The sequence below is a fragment of the Pavona decussata genome, unplaced genomic scaffold (genome assembly GCF_977016875.1).
Source record: "Pavona decussata unplaced genomic scaffold, jaPavDecu1.1 SCAFFOLD_170, whole genome shotgun sequence".
NCBI lineage: Eukaryota > Metazoa > Cnidaria > Anthozoa > Scleractinia > Agariciidae > Pavona > Pavona decussata.
The window spans coordinates 377,237-396,461 of NW_028145581.1; the positions used below are offsets into that span (position 1 = coordinate 377,237).

The 19,225-nt window shown below is 36.7% G+C and overlaps 1 protein-coding gene across 2 annotated transcripts; it reads right to left on the reverse strand.

The window, feature by feature from the left end:
• Window positions 1-9,954: 9,954 nt before the first annotated feature.
• Window positions 9,955-16,852, reverse strand: LOC146463984 (uncharacterized). Of its 2 annotated transcripts, XM_085083787.1 has the most exons (5): window positions 16,795-16,852; window positions 16,627-16,706; window positions 12,363-12,555; window positions 11,866-11,984; window positions 9,955-10,806 (listed from the first exon to the last, which is right to left on the reverse strand). In XM_085083787.1, the coding sequence occupies exons 2-5, from the start codon at window positions 16,648-16,650 to the stop codon at window positions 10,591-10,593; spliced, it is 552 nt and encodes a 183-aa protein (XP_084939913.1). In that variant the 5' UTR covers window positions 16,651-16,706; window positions 16,795-16,852; the 3' UTR covers window positions 9,955-10,590. The 2 variants fall into 2 exon arrangements, with proteins under 2 accessions (XP_084939913.1, XP_084939914.1); XM_085083788.1 differs by having other exon boundaries at window positions 16,627-16,830.
• Window positions 16,853-19,225: the final 2,373 nt, after the last annotated feature.

The following is a 19,225-nucleotide window of genomic DNA, read 5'->3' on the forward strand; positions in this document are numbered from 1 at the left end:
GGTGTTGTCGCATACACTCTTTTCTTTCTATAAGAATATTTTTTTTCCCGGCCCAGGCTGAATATTCTTATTTTTCTACCGATGTTAGGCTAAAAGTATTCTTATGAATATTCTTAGATTATAGCGTATGACATTTTCTTTTTAGAATGTATTGGGTCAGTAATAATTACAAGTGTTTGGTGTCCAGATCTGTATCGAACTGCAATTAACCTCGAATTTTGGTTAGTGCAGGTTTTAATCGTTTTATTGGCTAGTTTTGCCGTTTAGAGAAAGGGAGAATTTTATAGTTTAGTTAAAACATGTAATTGTAAATTGTATTTACAAATCTTCAACACACAAAATTATATTCTTTTCAAAATCTCAGCCTAAGGCTTTTTATAGCTCCAAAATTTATTCATAGAAAATTTTTATTTTGTTAATTCGTTAGATATCCATTGCTAGTGTATTTGAATATGAAACACTAATCATAAGTTTACAGACTTAAGAGAAACCTTGTAAAAGGGGTACGATTTGTCGATTTCTAGCGAACATCCGATTTACCGACTGTTTTATAATTCCTTTGTGCTACTATTAAAAAAAAAATGGAGAAGAAGAAAGAAAGCCGGATGCACGCCCGGTTGTATAGGGAGTATGGAGCACCATATTCCGTTGTGTAATGTCGCCTTTGTCGATTCAAGTTTGTATAACAAACCGAAAAGGCGTCTGTTCTGTGATTGTACAGTCCTGATTTATCAAGAAAGTAAATATTGTACCACCTCAGAGTGTTGCCACAAACACTCTTTTCTTTTTATACTGGAACATTGTTTTTCCGGCCAAGGCTTTAAAATATTCTTATTTTTCTACCGATGTTAGGCTAAAAATATTCATATGACTATTCTTAGATTATAGCGTATGACATTTTCTTTTTAGAATGTATTGATGTTTCGATTACAAGTGTTAGGTGTTCAGATCTGTAACGAACTGTCATTAGCCTCGAATTTTGTTAAGTGTGGGTTTTTGTCGTTTTATTGGCTAGTTTTGCCGTTTAGAGAAAGGAAGATTTTTATAGTTTAGTTAAAACATGTAATTGTAAATTGTAGTTACGAATTTTCAACACACAAAATTATATTCTTTTCAAAATCTCTGCTTAGGTTTATTCTTAAACTATTCTTAAATTTTCTCAAATTTCAGCCTCGATATTCTTATAAAATATATTATTATAGAAATAAAAACGACTGTAGCCTGGGTTCAACCTGAACGGTAAGTTTCAAGCGTTGTCATTGACGTATTTTTATACATTTATTCAAACATTGATATGTGCGTGCTATAATTTTGAAATTCATTCCATGTCTTTAACGATGAAATACGAACAACTATCTTGTTATTTGCCGGATTAAATCATTCTGATGGGAGTAAGAGATGTCATGTCCTTCTTACGAAAGAGCGATACTACTCAAGTGAATTTTGTCCAAGCAACTCGATGGATTTAATGTAAAAGTAAGATTTTAAAACGGTTTTAAAATCTTCAGTTGAACAACGTGTACAACAGAGGATTGATAAGACAGGTGCCAAACCTCATAAAAAGAAGAATCGTATTAAAAATCCGGGTGGAACATGGATCGCAACATTCTCGTCAAAGAAAATTCCACTTAGAAAGTACGAAAACCAACCTAAAATAAAGGCAAGGATCATTAAGCCAAAAATGATCACCGCTCGCTTTTGGCCCCGTTTTTGCCTCGTACGTCTTACGCTTGTGATATGAGAGAGCTGTCGACGAATTTTCTTTAGTTGTGATCAAAGGACTAGGAAAATGCGAACGTAGTGCAAGGGGGATCACAGGAAGCACCACGAGGAATACGAAACAACAGTAGCTGTAAAAAGCGTCCATACGTTCGTGTGTCACCGTTTGGGTGGAGTCTAGGCTAATCCAAAACAGCTGAATAAGTGACATACTCAGTGAAAAAAATCCAGATGAGGATCAGTGAAGCCACTTTTGTTTGCTTGGAAATGATCTTGTGGTAATGCATTGGGTGGATTATCATCACATAACGCTCAAAAGTGACAATCACCAGATATAGTATCGTGAAGAAGGCGATAACCCGAGATGCAAGATCCATGGCAATGCAAGCAGCAATGCTGTCTCCAAATGGCATGAGATTGCAGGCAAATATCAAAGGAATTGGAATCAATCCTGATAGTAGATCGGAAAAGGCCAGACATGCTAGATATAAGTTGGTAGTTGTTCGCAATTGCTTGTTTCTGTAAACCAAAACAATTCCCAGTGAATTGGCGGTAATGATGAGACAAGCAAGGACGCCCAAAAACACAAGAGGGAGATGGCTGTCACACAAAAATGGAATATGTTTGTTGGTGGTATTGGACTGTTTCATTGTTTTGTTGAACATGTTATCATTGTAATGATTTGGAATGCTACCGTTAACTAATGTGTTGTTCATGATTGTCTTCTATCCAGTCGTCGTTTTGGATATGACCGCCCGGCGGCGTCCGTTTTATAACTAGCCCCTTTGTTCCTTGATAACTTAATCGTCTTTAGGCTAGTCTTTTTTCCTGTGCCCGTACAAACCTTTGTTTACATTATACCAATGTTTCTGAGCCGTGTCGCAAAAACCTGGTAGTTTGTTAAAACGAGCCGTATTGAAATTTCAAATTAGGCTTCTTATCTTCCTTTACACTGAAGGAAAATCATATCTCTGCAAGTTTTCGGGGACCAGTAATAAACCTTAAATCAGTTAATCAGTTTAATCAGTTGTCATTAATAATTTTTCAATCGTGAACTATGGATCGAAATGCAAGAAACGGACCATGATGCATTAGTGCAGTGTATCAGCAGAAGCCCATTCTTTTTATCACGTGCCATTTTGAAGTGTTTTTAATAATTTATATGTCTCTCAATTCCGTGAGAGATATTGAAATCATCTCGGAAATGAATATGTCATCAAGTTGAGCTTTAAAAAAAATAAACGATACATTTGGATCAAAGGAGATCCCAAAATAGAAATGCTGTTTACCTCACTTAAATTACTATCTGTCTTTCGGCATGGAATCCTAGGGTACCATTGGATTGCAATTTGAAAGAAAAAACATCTTCTGATTGTATTGGAAAACTCGCTAAAACGTTTTATTAATTATGCGGGTCCGTCATCCACTTGAAGAAAAGATCACTTGATATCTTTCCATTGTTGCTCAAAGAGCACTTCGTGTATGGGTGAAAGCTACTTACTTTGATTTCAGTACAAATTTGGACCGAAAACCTTTCAAAAATTTCCACCATTTAGCGCTTTTAAGAAATGTTCCCTACGGCGTGTGGAAGTGGTTAACCAATCATCGAATATAAAAGGTATGTTAAAAGATTTTCATTGATACTTAAATGTATAAAATTAGAGAATGTATGTAAAGACAACACCCGACAGATGGTCAATAATCGGCTTATCTGATAGTTAATATCTGCTTATCTCTCGCGGTTTTCCTCTTTGGCAACCGTTTTGGGAGAGAACACTCATTCATTAGGCGATGAAAAAATTCCCGAATGAAGATATAATTTGCAGACTTTATCCATCGTCCTGAAATTCTTGCCTTTTTTTTTTTTTTTTTTTTTTTTTTTTTTACTTTTTTTTATCATTAGTAACAGCACATTCGATACGTACTGGGTGAGAAAAAACTGGCGCGGTTTAAAGTTCTTGAATCGAGGATAAAATGTGTCTTCCAACGCAAAATCGTACATTTAAAGACTGCGTCTTTGTAAATTTTATATAACTCTGGAAATTTCTTGCTTGAGTTTTCACTCTTCTCCTATAGGGTGTTGAATAGAGTCTTGGTAACCCATGATGACGTTCTTAAACAGATGTTAATTTCAATCAAGGACAGCATACCAATGGGCGAAAATACCCCCAATTAGTTATGAATAATTTATTAATGAATTTACCAAACTCGACTATGGCTCACCACTACAGTAAATGCATCACAGAGGGAAATGTTTATGGTCTTTTCCCTTCTCCTATGCAACCAAAAACTGTGAAATTTCTTCCCAATTACAAAGGATTGTCAGCACTCCATACGACCTTTCGGTTTTGTCGCGTAGGTCCAAGGGTTGAAAATCCGACAACGTTCATAATAATTGAAATGGCCATGTATTTCGTCCGCGTCGGTTCGTCCCAATAGGTTTATGGCATTCAGTGATCAGTGTTTAAAAGTACACTTTCTTTTATAAAAACCATTTTTATAAGAACGTTGAGGCTGAGCTTACTAAAATTTAAGAACATACTAAGAACATTACACAGGCTGATAGTCACTTAAGAACATTTTTTGTTTCGACCAAACGTTTTTAAAATGAACAGCATAAATACGGATAACATAACAGTCTATACTCTGATTGTCCAATTAACCCAAATAATTGGTTTCTTGGTCACGTCCGCATATATTTATTGAAATACTATAGCAGGTATCTCACAACATCTTAAGAACTTCCCTAGTTCAAATTTTAAAACGCTCAATATCGTCCCCAAAATTAGGCGTTCGTATTAAAAAAATAATAAATAAATAAATAAATAACTGTAGTGCCGTGACGAAATTTCCTGATACTTAGCGGCCTCAAGCTTGGAATTCAATTGCTCAGGAACTTAGCGTATGAGACCCGGATTTCTAACCTTGTCGCTCAATGGTCAAACCTCAGTTGTTCCCGTTTCAGTAATGGCTTCAACAAGTTTTCAATAATCTGTCCACAAAATCCTGTAACGTGATCATTCAAATGAAAGCTAGTGGGCAGTACTTTCCGTAACGATCGCTTTTCGGTATATTAATTATTTTCCGTTGTTATGAACTCTGGCACGACATGATTTCATTGAACAATGAACTAAGTCTCAACGTCTCCTAAGTTTTCAATTTGTTCCTCCCGCTATCATCAAACCAGTCTGTTGGTTGCACTAGGGCTTAACAGACATTTCTAACAAGGTTCCCCGATGGCTTGAATCGACTTTGTGTCAATGAGAAGTTTAAGATTAAAATTTCTGATATTTGTCGGTCTTGCTATTTCAGCTGTCTTACAGTTTATACTGTGGCTATTAGATTAATTATAAAATCGCTCTTGAATAATAGAAACAATATTCTCCATGTAAATATATTCTTCTAGAGAAAAGCCGATGTGAAAATAAAGGCAACCTGAAATTACTCAAATGACAAGTCATGCAAAATGTGTTAGTCAACTTAATAGCTCAACGAGCGAGAGAAATCGAAGCGAAACTGATCATGATTCAAGAAAGTATGCCATCTTGAAACTAAAACTCTAAAACCCTTCCTTGCGCCATCTGGTTACTGCAAGGAGTCATATACACGAATTTAAATTAAAACAAATGCGCGGTCATTTACGAAAAAAATGTGTCAGAACTTACCTTCTTTATTTGGATCTTGCGTTACCAATATAACTTAAAAGAAATGTGAAAACATTTCCAATGTCAATTAAACGCTGTTTTGCTTCTTGCTAGTGGCTTGTTCAGCTAGAATTTCAACGCCAATGTCATTTGCTTCAAAAATTAGTGCTTTCTAGCCAGCTAGCCAACCTTGCATCTTATGTTTCTGTTAAAATGCAACTGAAGTGAAGTTGTGACAGAATTTATACTGATGTGCGGTTTCTTTTAATTGTAAAGAAACTGGCCTTTTTAAACTCCCCCGGTTAAAAAAAAAAAAAAAAAAACAAGCTTTAAAAAAAATACATTATCTGAGCGGTCATTGCAATTGCATGCATTGAAAATCAAAGGCTTGATTCTGATTGGGTTACAGGTGTACCGGTGACAGCAGAGTGAATTGAAGTTAGTTGGGGCTTTTATATAGGGGAATAAATATTCAAATATTCAAGGTGAATGACTGGGGTGTGTTTGTTATTTTATTCAAAGCCCTAAGACAGGTCCTTTTTTATTCCCTGACAACCTTGTCTTAAAATTAACAATCGGCTTTGCAGTGTAAATAAATATTCATGCTGTTTTTCCTCCATTTCATTGTCTTCTTTCCATGCCCATGCATGAACTGACCGTTAAAGAGGAAATATTTTACTGGGAATCAAAATATCAGCGTGCTATCCATAAACAAAACAATGGCATCGCAAGGGAAAAGCGAGACCCTCGCACTTCTGTACTGTTAAACCACGGATCAGTCATTTCCCTTTACCACGTAGATGTATAAACTGGAACTATGGAAAGAAAATATAAAATACAAATAATAATTGCCGAAAATGTGAACATATGTCGTTAAATCTTTCTAAACGAGAATCACACTTGAAAGACGCGAAGTCACTATTAACCACGTTTCAACTCGTCCGGCTAAGTGAAAAACTCTTTCATTTGGTCATGGTTCGGAATTGTTCGCTTGAGAGAATTCTAACTGTGTTTATATATGTAAAAATATCCTTATGAAATTAAGAAAATAACAAAACATCAAATTGATATATCTTCGATCCACGATTTTAACTCTACCGAATTTGCGGATAGTCTCATTGGAGATAAGTCAGTATGAATAAAACTAAAAATAGCGCAGATTTCTCCTGCCACGGACCCGCGGTCGTAATAGGGAGCTTAAGCACGAGAGACGCCGTGGTCAGATCCGCGAAGGCCTGGGTCTGACGTCGTCGCTCTCCTGCCAAATTTTAATTAGTTAAGCACCGAATGCTGTTTTTACAGGACGCGTCCATTCTCAATTCCTGATATACTTTTGTATGTGTTCTGTTATGGCCAGTTTTAAAGAGTTACGTCAGATACTACGATGCTAATCTTATTACTGATGAGGATTTTAGAATCTTGTACGAGTTGTGTTCTTCGCGAAACCCGGATTTTGCTTATTTTTCGTACGATCGCTTTCACTTGGATAACATGAACGACGACGAATGCAAAGCCGAATTTAGAGTAACGAAAAGGGATCTTCCAACACTGACTCAAGCTCTTAGGATTCTACGCTCATTTCAACTTTCTCAGAGGAGCGTTCTAGATGGTATTGAAGGCCTTTTTTATGCTCCTGAAGCGACTTTCATATCCCTGTGGATATGGAGACCTCATTTACCGTTTTGGACGTCTAGTTCCCGTTTTTAGTATGGCTACAAATCATGTTCTCGATTACATTTACAATACTCACAGTCATCTCATAACTCAATGGAATCACACAATGCTGAGCCCTCGCGCTTTAGAAGTATACGCAGAAACTATCCACGGAAAGGGGACTGCATTGGAGAACTGTTTTGGATTTGTGGACGGAACTGTCCGACCTATCGCTCGACCAGATGAACACCAGCGTATCATCTATAATGGGCATAAGCGAGTACACGCTTTAAAATCTCAGACCCTCGCCCTACCGAATGGACTGATTGGTAACCTATATGGACCGGTAGGTAAGGGAAAATTATGTGTTTCTTTTGATGGAATCCAGCCTGCAGGTTTACCTTCCTCTCTCTATAAATTTAAATTATAATATTCACCGCCAGCCTACAGTGCAATCTTGTAAACAAGTCCTGCTCCATTTTACTCTAAAATAGACTCTTAAGACTATTTTGTAGACTGAATAAAAACAAGCAGATCTAAATAATTTCGATGCAACAAGAAGTGTAAAATATGTAAATAATAATTTAAAAAAAATCATGCAAGGGAAATGGAATGTTCTCTCATCTACCTGTATCCTATATCAGTGTTATATCGTATGGGGAGACAGGGGTAATTCCGCTCTAATGTTGCAAATTCAATCTTTACGCAATAAAGAGGCAAAAATAATTTTAGATTTGCCTATTGGATCATCTGCTAGTGAGGCCTTGAATAAACTGAAATGGAAAACTCTCGCAAGATGTAGGGCCGAGCATAGGGCAACCTTTATCTATAAATGTTTGAATAACTTATTTTCTCATCGTTTTAACAGTGAATTCAATAAGGATAAAGTGATTATAATACTAGATGTAAAAATAATATCCGTAAGAGTGCATCTAGTAGGAACTGGGGGCATTGCAATTTGGACCTCGAAAAATTTTGCCACAAAGGATTGGAATAAATTAGACCTTTCAATCAGACAAAGCCAACCTTTAGCTTGTTTAAATAAAGTGTTAAGAAATGTAAATAGTCTTTCGTTTAATTTTTAAATATTCATATATTAGGCTTTACTTTTTTTGTTCTTTTTTTAATTTTTGAGGACCCTTTTTTAAATCACTTATTAGTGAAATTGATTTCCTCAATAAAGATTACTATTATTTATAAAGGTCATGCTTTCACATGGTAATTTGACCCCTTATAATGCCAAACCAAAAACATTATTCATAACCAAAGCCTGTATATTATTAGAAAATAGGTCACGTGAAACAGATTGACTTAAACTCCATCTAAACAACAAATGTCTTTCTGTAGGTTTGTAATAAGATATTCTCTTTTTATTCTAAAGGGAAAGAGGCATGATGCCGGTATGCTCAAAGATTCTGGACTACTACAAGATCTTGAACAAGATGCATTTTTAACAACAGGGCAGCCAATGTGCATAATTATATGGAGACCCTGCCTACCCCCTAAGGGTTCATCTGCAGGGCCCCTTTAGAGATGCTTACCTCACCCCTCGAAGCAGCTTTACAACCACTCAATTAAAAGGTGGACTAAGCTAAGTACAGTATTATTTGAGAATAAGTGTACAACACTTGCTTGGAACAGCAGAGAGGCACCAGGAATCTTAGTAGCTCTTCTTTATTCTTTAAGGAACAGGAACTTCCCTACGTCAACTCTACAACAATTCTACTCTATTCTACGAGTATCACTCAAATCACGTCTTACTATATAGTGTGCTGTTAGCATGTTTACGACCGTAATTCAACCAAAGCCAGATGGTCCCAACCAGACATAGGAACTGGTTTTGCCAAAATACACCAACCAGACAGAAAAACACAACTATTCTAAGAAAATAGATAGAAAGGGAGACAATCAGGCTGATAAAATCCTTGAGTGTTTTGCCTTGATTTCAATCTTCGAGGAGGTCCAAGCCAGTCTTAAAGGAAATAGGCAAACCTGTCTACAGCACAACTGTTAACTCTAATCTTTGAACAACAGGAGAATGTCAAAAGATCTGGAAAGTATCTATCAAAACTACCGGAAGGAAATAACAACTGTATTCTAAAATTAAAGTCGAAAATGCACCCTTACATTAGCTTCACAACAATAGTATTTTTAGTATAAGCATACCAAGCAGTACCTTTACACTTAATCAAAGCTTTGGATCGGAAACCGATTAGCATACATGTGTCTATGCTGTCTATGTCAATAATATTCAAATTTCGGTCACAGAGGTATTTTCCCGTAAGCTTTCCTGGGATGTTGGCACTTAAGAAGATGTCTTGAACATTTTCAATGCCCTACACTTGTTCAATTTTGGTGAAAATTAATAATTAATAGCTCCCTTTGACTGAAGTATACAGTTAATCTAGTAAATTGTTTTCTCTATTTCATTAGTAACTTGAAGATTGCGTGCTTTTCATTGAAACGTTTTGCAGGAGTTAGTTATTCATTCGGGCCCAGTTGTTCAAAGCCCGATTAAGCTAATCCTGGGTTAACTTGAACTTTGATTCAAGTTTAATTATTAATGAGTAAGGATGCTTCCAAAAGAATTGTGTCCCATAGTTTTGACTTATACTTTTCCCTAGCCCCTTAAATTAGCTTTCAAAAACATTTTTCATAATTAGCAAACTGAAAGATCCCTCTTTACTTTTAATCAAGGACGGATGATTAGCGTTAGTCGGCTTTTGAACAACTGGGCCCCGGTTAGTATGCCATGTTTTTCTCGTATGCTAATTTCCAACGTTCACAAAAGCGTAATTGTTATCAACTCTATTGACACACGCTTTTCCAGGAATGTTTTTGAAGCCGTTCAAAAAACTCACAGCCCGTGTTTTATCGGGTCTAAAACCACTCAGCCGTCCCTCATGGTTTTGACCCGATAAAAGACTCCCGCTCGTTTTTAAATATTACTTAATCTGCAGTCGTTTATTAGCCTAGCTGCCAAGAGTCTGCTATACCTCAGCCGTAGAGCATCTGAACTAGTAATAGGGTGGTCAAAGGTTCGACTCCTGTGTCATTAACTGAAACAAAATACCTCTATCATTTATTCACCAAACAAAACATAACATCACTTTTCTCTCAAACAAATATCTAGTTAGCCTTTCATGGATACAAGTTTCTAACTGTTTATATTTCAAAAGCGATCGGTCAGCAAAAGTTTTCTTAATTGAAAGCGATGAGTCATCATCTAAAATAGACCAAAAAAATAACAAAATAAAAGAACGGCATATCAAAGTTGACTTATTTTAAAAGAAACAGCAACATAAAAAACAAGTTGTGGGGTTGAGAGAGATCCTCCTTGATCCGTCATCTACAAGGCTAGCATAAACCTTTTCTAGCATAAGAGCCCATTCCAAAGGCAACTCGGAAATGGCATGGCCTCTCACTAACAATTTAACTAAATTAGCAACTAAGGGGATTACGAAATTATAATTTTTGTAATATGCGGGATAATATGACTCATTAAGAATGTTCCATAATTATAAACTGTTCGCAATAGCTTCCCTGGGCCTTCACGAACCAATTCTTAGGATAACTAACGTCTCTGCCTTATAAATCTACAAGATATTTCTGAGCGAATATCATCTGTCTCTATAAGAGATACGTTTTCATTGCAGTCGCGGGTTACTCCAATACACATCGTTACGTTAACAAGAGTGGGTTGGTATACGAATCGCCCTTTGTTGCCGTCCCTAACAAACCTCTCGATGAACACAAAAGCCTGCCCACTTGTACTTCTGCATTGGTGTTGCTGTGAATGCAAGTGGAATTGTTATTATAATAAACGTACCTAAGAAATGTTAGAAAGAAATCAGTTCTCTTCTAGGTACTCTTCTAGTGACCGAAGTGTTAACTTGTCTACCATCAAACGAATAAAAAATTCACCGTAAAGGGCGATATGTTACGGTGAATTCGATAAGTGAGGGTATACGTATTTTAACTGTTAATATCTAATCCCCTCGAAGTCATTAATAATTCATGACGAAAAAAAAAGCAAATTACTACCGTGAAGGAAGTTTGAAATACAATCTAATTATCATAAAATTGGTGAGCTTTTACTTTGAATTTCTCCAAGAATTATTTTATGTTTTGAGAAGATATATCACTCCAAAGACTGTTTCTTCTAAGCACCTAAAAGTTGGTTGAAAAACTGCTTATTAACCCACTTCTTGGTGTCTGGAAATTTGATGAAACACCGTCCCTTGTGTTAATATTTTACGAGAACGTTTGCGCAAAAGTTCCCAATAGGGTCTGGAAGAGGTTTGTATCACTGATCCATGAATTAGCCAAAACTGAACGCTTACTTTGTGAAATCAGATGCAACCAAGTGGTGCAGATTCCCGCATTTCACATTAGCTGTCAGTGGTGACTCAAAGTCACACCCAATATGCCCCAAACTTTTCAAAAGTAACCACATCAGGCAAATCTTGCGTGATTTGTTTTGAATAGCCGAAAAAGTTGAACACTGAATGATGAGCTCACACTACCCTCTGTGACATTGAAATTAGCTTAACCAAGGCTCGCAGTTGACTGTTACTTTCGCCCAAAAGCCACAGGGCCAATGGGCCTAATACGCGAAGCCTTCCTCTCCTAAATTAAGATGTTTTCAACTTGTTCCTTTATAATGGTCTTTTTCTGGAATAACTATAGACTATTGTTAAGAAACATTCCTTAAGATACCCCTTAAATTAGGAGGGCTCCATCAATCTGGACCCAGGCTAAAAAGAATTTAAAAACGTCAGATTTTTATTTTTAGAACTTAACGGTAAAGTAGAAAGGAACAGAGTTTTTGTTCATGAGCGTGACTCACCTCAAAGACAACTTTCCAATCTTGATTTTCTTCTGTTGCTTTCAGTGCGTACTGAATTCCGCTGCGTGGGTCAGTAAATTGAATACACCGCCTTCCTTTGAAATTCATTATCTGAAATCCTTAATGAAATAGTATTTAATTGTTATTAAAAAAACATATTTCAAGGCTTCTATTACACCATAATCGTTTGGAGACGGAGGTTGAACAATTATATTCTCCGAATCGTTTATCCTTGTGAAATGAACTCAGGACGGGGTACTGTACATTACGCGCTCAATAGAGCGGTTATCAATTGAGAGGCGCAGTCAGTTGTTTTGGTTTTACTTAACTGCGTTCTGTGATTGGCTGACAATTTCCTTTTTGAATCCCGATAACCCTCGTAAGATCTACTTTTCCCTCATAATCATAAGCTGTACAAAAATATCTCTTTAAGGAGGCACCGTCCTCAAACGAGCAGGCAAGTTAGTCGGGCTAACCAGTCATGTGCGGGTACTTACCAGTGTAATTGGTGTATCTTTCCCATTTTAATGTACATCGGCGCTCTCCAGAAGAATCTGAACAAAGTACTCCAAGGACATTTCCATTTGTGCAATTCAAACCCTCTTCTCTGAAGACGGAGCTAAGGTAATACGAGGTCTGAGGTTTAGGTCTGACCTCCGAACAGGCCGTCAACAAAAACACGACCACAGCCTGAGAATAGAAAAATACAACGGCGCGTGTAAAATTTCAAGTCAATAGGGACCTTAAGATTGAGGCTTTTCCCAGCTTCCCGCAAACCGCAAAACTCTAAAAGTCACGTCAACTCCGATCCCGCCGTCCCGTTAGAGGTTCAGGTTTCATCGTCAAGGACACTGTCTAGTGGTAAGTGAATTGCGGCAGAGTTTTTCGCTGCTTTTAAAACTGTAAAGCCGCGTTTTAATGTTACTGTCTTTAAAGAGTGATCTCGATGAATGGGATATTTGTTTGGGTTACAAGAATTAAAATTAAAACAACAACAGCTAGCTTGATACTACCCTCCTTACCGCCACAGAAAACAATTGTGAAAGGTCAGACGTAGTGCAAGAAGTTAAATTAACCTTCAAAACTGGTAGTTATTGCTGAGATAATCTTTCTTCATGTCTTATCTAAAATCAAACTTCCCGGGAGATTCTCACCAGTTTGCGATTAACTGGCGCTGATAATTAAGGGAGGTCAAAAACAAAATATGAAGATATTCCAGGGTCAGGTTATTGCTAGCCTCCCACGCAGTCGTTTTAAGGTACTTGTATTAAAACTCGTATCAAGGGGCTCGTACTAAAATCCCTAGAGAGACAGCTGTTAACACGAAATTGATAAAGGTCAGTAATTGGTTTCATGCTAATAAATTAAGATTAAACACCAAGAAATCAAACTATGCTATTTTCCATCCGTACCAAAAAAAGATTAATTATCAAGTGCAGACCAATTTATTTGATCCCAACACCAATAGCGTAGCTCACCAGGAACGACATGCAGGATTACATGAAATATTTGGGGACATTGATTGATAAGAGCCCGTTTTTGGAAATATCACTTTGATTCTGTTGCCTCTAAGATTAGCAGAACTATTGGTATTATTGCGAGACTGAGACATTTTATCCCTCTGAGTACTTTACTAACTATTTATCGATCTCTGGTTGCCCCATACTTGTCATACGGCATAATCGCCTGCGGACAGGCTGGGAAATCAAATTTGCGTGAAATCTTACTCTTACAGAAGCGCGTTCTTCGCTTGATGTCATTTCTTTTCTAACAGAGATCACACTCTTAATTTGTTTTTTTTTTTTGTTTTTGTTTTTTTTTTTTTTTCTAATATCTTGCCAAATAATTTGCTTTACTTAATTCAAACGGGTTCGATCTTTATGCATGATCCTTAAAAATCTCTACCACCCTTCAAATAAAATTCACTCACATGACACTAGGTCCTCCTCTGCTGGTAATTACTATGTTAATTCATCCAGAACAAAAGTAGGGCGGGATATGAGTCCAAAAACATGTAGCTTTCACTACCCATTGTCAGAATTTAGGAAGGATTCCAAGCCATAATAAGCCATAACAGCCTTCTAAGATCTATGATTATTTTACGAGATCGCTTGTATTTTCAAAACCCCGTTTTTTATAGGACGTGTCTCCAAAAAAGACATCAGGCTCATAATTTTTCAGACTAAGGCCAGACGTCCCAAGTTTTTAGAAACGTTAAAACTATTCACAAAGACTTCCTATGTCAGGACGTGTTTTTCGCTTTCTCCTACACGTAGAATGTCAAAATTGACTTACCAACTGGTAATAAGACCTGTCTTGCTTTTGGAGAGAAACTTGATTGTCTATGAGTTTTCATACCGATTTGCAACGAGGTGATCAATGTATGGAGATTACCACAATCTTCTCCACTGAGCAAACATAAACTTTTTGAAGCTTTGTTGCTCTCCTTCCCGAGAACAAAATGTCAATTTCCAGTAATTTGAAGCGAAATTTGAAAACAAGTCAATTGCTGAATGAAATTTACAGAAGAATATCGCGGCGCAGTTTCAACAAATTAAACAAATTCTTCGTTAGTTATCGTTTTGTTTTTTTTGTTGTTGTTGTTGTTGTTGTTGTTGTTTTGCCAATGATCATGATGAATAATTCGAACGAAATAAAATCTTTATTCATGGTATTTATAACTTGTAATTCATAAGAGTTTCGTTTACAAAACAATCCCTGATTGGCTTAGCTTTGCGAATCGATAACTGCCACGCGACGAGTAAAGTTAATATGAGATTCTTCAGTTATGCTTGTCTCATTCATGAATAAAACCTAGGATATACCCTAGGAATGTTCTAAATTTTCCTCTTTCTGTTATATCTTGAAAGAAATGCATGTTAAGCCTTGAGATTACCAAACATATATTTGTAGGAGATAAATCCCATTCGTATTAAGACCTCTTATGTTCTAATTTTTGTGAAACAGAAAAGAAAACGCCTCCTAGTTAAAAAGCTCAACAGGTTTTTTTACGACGACATCCTAGTTTAAGACGTGCCTTAATTTTTCTCCTTTTTTTAGGTCAGAGCTGATATTTTTCACTTTCAAAACCATAATAGTTCCTGCAATATACCAAATTGTAATCATTGATTCCTTAAAATCTATGGCCAGCTCTACTAACTATAGAGATGAGTTTTCAATCCATTTAGTTCATCCACTGGTCCTCAGCAACCTCAACTGAATAGGTCAATTAGGCTCTAATGTTGTTACCTAGGCACGTACATAATTTTTTTTTTTTATAACGGTCTCCGGTTTGATTCTGAAAAATGATTCTGGAAGATTCTTTACAGCTACGTGACACAAATTATTGTCACGGATATTGTCTTCTTTTAAATACACCTGAAAACCAATAAGGTAAAAATCGTGACTGGCTCACTCAGAAGGCAAATATTTCCATGTAAATGACAGCTGACAGACGCCTTTTCGGTGTTTAAGACATGAAAAGCTAATTTAAAACGAGAAGTTTTCAGTAAGGATTTAATTAAAATGCTGCTGTGATCTAGATTTCCGTATCGCAAGAGGTAAAGCATTCCACAGTGTGGGAGCCGTGGCGGCAAAAGACCTATCACCAACTGATCACAACATTTTCTCACGAGGAAAGTCTAGTTTAATTCCTTCATTTGAGCGTAACTGATAACACTTGAGTTATGTACATGCACTTACTTTAATCACGTAGGCAATCTAAGAGTATGCACATTGGCTGGCGCAGTCAGGACTTTAAAACGGGAAATAATTGCAGAATCTGAGTTTTGTTCTTGCAATTTTTGCGATTTTGCCTTCGATCCTTATAAAAACAAACATATCCCTAGGAATACTGATACCTCTCTCAAGACCGTGTTTCCACCGGTACATTTCGAAGAAAGAAAACTTTCCAGTGCAAAAAGTGAGGAAAGCCTGTAAAAAATTTCCATATAAAAGCCTAAGGCAAGATTCACCAAGATGTATCCTAAGTATTGTATAAGTATTGTTTGAATAAGTGAACGAACATCGCAGTTATGTGCGTAAGTTATCTAGTTGTTCCTCTTCTTCCCAAAGGAGAAAATGTCAATTTTTAGTAAATCGAAGCGAAATTTGAAAAAAAAAGTCAATTAATGAATCAAATTTACAGGAGGAATATCGCGACGCAGCTTGAACAAAAACAAATCCTTCGTTAGTTATCGGTTTCTCCAATGATCGCAATGAACAATTCGATGGAAATAAAATCTTCATTGATGATATTTATAAATTATTACAAAACAATCCCTGATTGGCTAAGCTTTGCGAATCGATTGATAACTGCCACACAAAAAGCAAGCTTGGGAGACTCTTCAGTTCGGCTTGTCATAAGGTATCTTTCATGAATCAGAAGTTAGGATACACCCTAGGAGGGTTCTAAATTTTCTTCTTTCTGTTATATCTTGAGAGAAATGCATGTTAAGCCTTGACATAAATCCCTTTCGAATATAGACCTCTCATGCTCTAATTGTGCTAGCTGAAAGCTAATTGTGCTAATTGAAAGCACCTCCTAAATTTTTAAGAAAGCTCTTAAAAAGCTTTTTACGAAGACTTCCTAGTCTAAGACGTGCCTGCTTTAATCTGTGAAAGCAAATATTTTTTTCACCTGGCAAACCCTTAATAGGTCCTGCGAAACACCAAAAAAATCATAACTCCCAATATAACCAACCCAAATTGTCAGTCTTGATTCTTTAAAATCTAACAGTTAAGCTGTCTAGCTTTACTTACTGCAGAGATGTGTTTTGAATCCATTTAGTTCGTCCACTTGTCCTCAGGATCCTGGATCAACTGAATAGATCAATTCGGCTCTAATGTTAAATAGGCACATACACGAAATGTCAGTTTATAAAGGTCGGTTTCCTGTTCAAAGAGTCATTATTACTGAGAGGACTCCACCTTCTTCAACATGTGTAGAATCCGGTTTAAGAATGTCCCCACTGAAACTATATTTGTGGAAATGTAGCTTGTTGACAGATTGCAAGTTCCGTTCTAGGAAAAAACCAGGATGATGGTGAAGGATTAGTAAAAACGTGATCCACAGAACAGTTCTTGGCTCAATGTCCAGGATAACAAACATTGTTTTTTTATTAAATGTTCATCCGGTATTTTATTGACTTATTTGGTCGTTAGTTTAGTTTGAATCTTAACTTTCAAGGGAAATAACAGCTGATAAAAAACCAAAAGGATGGCCATACAGGATGAGCAAGATCTCTTCCAGAATAGTCACCAAGTGAAAGAGTTGATCGATATAAATTAAAATAAACATTAAATCAGTAGTTTCACTGAAAACAGATGACGGACTACGCGCTCAGTTCCCTACTTGATAATAGGGAGCTTAAGCACAGACGCTCGTGATTCACGGACGGCAACCGGAAGTCGAAAGTTTCCTTTTTTGGCCTGGTTTGGTTCCTTACCACGGACAGGAAAAGCTCTTCTTGATGACTGTGGCTTGTCGTTACAAACGCGATAACGTGAAAACCCTCCAAAAAGGGAAAAATTCAATTTCCGGTTGCCGTCTGTGGCTGAAAAACGTCTGTGCTTAAGTTCCCTAATACCCCTGTTGCGACGTCCCTTAAAAGTGATGAATTGTTCATTTTTCATGTGACGTTATTTCGTAGCCAGATTTTTATGACAAATACGTTATTTCTCCGACCCGTTTTCAAGTCTTGCCTATATCATTCATGTCTGTACGTTTTCATCAATTTATCATATCGACTGTATACACTCGATTGAAAAAACGTTGTCACGTAAAAGGTATAAACTGTGAACGATAAGACTCAACACCTTCCTGGGAAAATGTTCTTCTTGTTAGGAAATAAAGGCACGTGCGGCTTTTAGGGTCTAAAATTTTACAATACTCAGTATCTCTTCAAGTTCCTCCTTTAAATCTAGCCTTCAGGAAACAATATACAGTGGAACCCCGTTAATACGACCACCTTCGGGCCGTGAAAATGTGGTCAAAATAACGGTGTGGTCGGATTAACGAGGCTGTAAAACTCAAAAGGAAATGACTGCACTTTCAATTCGTTCGGAGCACAAAAAATGGTCGTATTAACGAAGTGGTCATAAAGCGGGGTTCTACTGTATCTACAGCAACCACTAAATCTGTATCTCTATTTTTGACGGACGTTGCATGCTATTTTTTCTCAAATGTTTATAGATCGTTTCCCGTCTAATAGTTTCAACCGTAATTGTATCAACCGTCTCACATTCTTCAAACATTATATATTATTGTAGCAACTCTGTAATGAGGAAGCCTTATTCTACAAGCCCTAAGGCTTCCTCACCACTTTCTCTGTAATATATATCTTTTTTACTCTTATTTTGCCTATTTTGTGATGGGTGAAATAAACAAACTTGAACTTGAACTTGAACTAGAACATTTCTTGAAGACAAACGGAAAAAATACGTCTCTTTCTCCATTTTCGAAAAGCAATCAAAATATCTTGGTTTGTTGTTGGTTCTCGTCCTTGCTCCGAGAGGTTTTTCTCCGGTACTCTGGTTTTCCTCTCTCCTCAAAAACCAACACTTCTAAATTTCAATTCGATCTGGAGAGTGTCCCTAATTAGTGCTCTGCGCTAACTACATTAACACTTAAATAAAGTGATTGATTTATTTTATTTTCTCTGATACACTTCCTTAAAAACTAAACCCATGTTCACTGCATGACTCATACGAAGAGCAAAGCCATACCCAGTTACACATCAAAATGTTCGGCAGACGGCACCTACAAATCAATATACTGGTTAGGTTTGTTGGAGCAAGGAGTAGAATCAACCTGAACAACCTCAACCCACATGTGAATGCGAATCCATGAATTGAACCCAGGTCATATTGGTGGAAGAAGAGTGGTCTCACCACTGCGTCATCTCTGGTCTCCACATCGAGCGAATTCTACATAACTTGAGTCATAAAGATTGTGTTGTGCCAGCTACTTAATACAGTATTTCCTGTTTTTCCTCTCACATTGATATTTACAAGCGTTATATTAAAGCTAGTAAGATTTATAAGTAATTAACACAACACATTTTTTTTATTAGCTTTTTGTAGCAACCTTCCAGTAATTGGCTTTCTCTGTTCAAACTGACTTGGGTGCATACTATTGGGACAATTCTGGCTATTTTTATCCGGGTTCAGTTACGACAGAATACACAGAATATCAGTTACCAAAAGAATACAATTCCAGGTCTTCCCATTAACACGAAAAGCTTCCCAAACGGAACACAATTTTCCTTATTTTGAGCGAGCTGTATTCCTTTCATGCCGCTATCGGTTTTCAGCATATTATTCTGTTAATTTCAAAAACCAGAATAGGTCTTAAAAGAAC

Excerpts from the sequence above, each read along its gene's own strand:
- LOC146463984 (XM_085083787.1), bottom strand. The coding sequence starts at position 16,650 with ATGGATTCAAAACACATCTCTGCA. Across the intron at positions 11,985-12,362 it reads AAGATACACCAATTACACTG|GATTTCAGATAATGAATTTC; the intron begins GTAAGTACCCGC and ends TATTTCATTAAG. Across the intron at positions 10,807-11,865 it reads ATTGGAAAGTTGTCTTTGAG|CAACACCAATGCAGAAGTAC; the intron begins GTGAGTCACGCT and ends TTGCATTCACAG.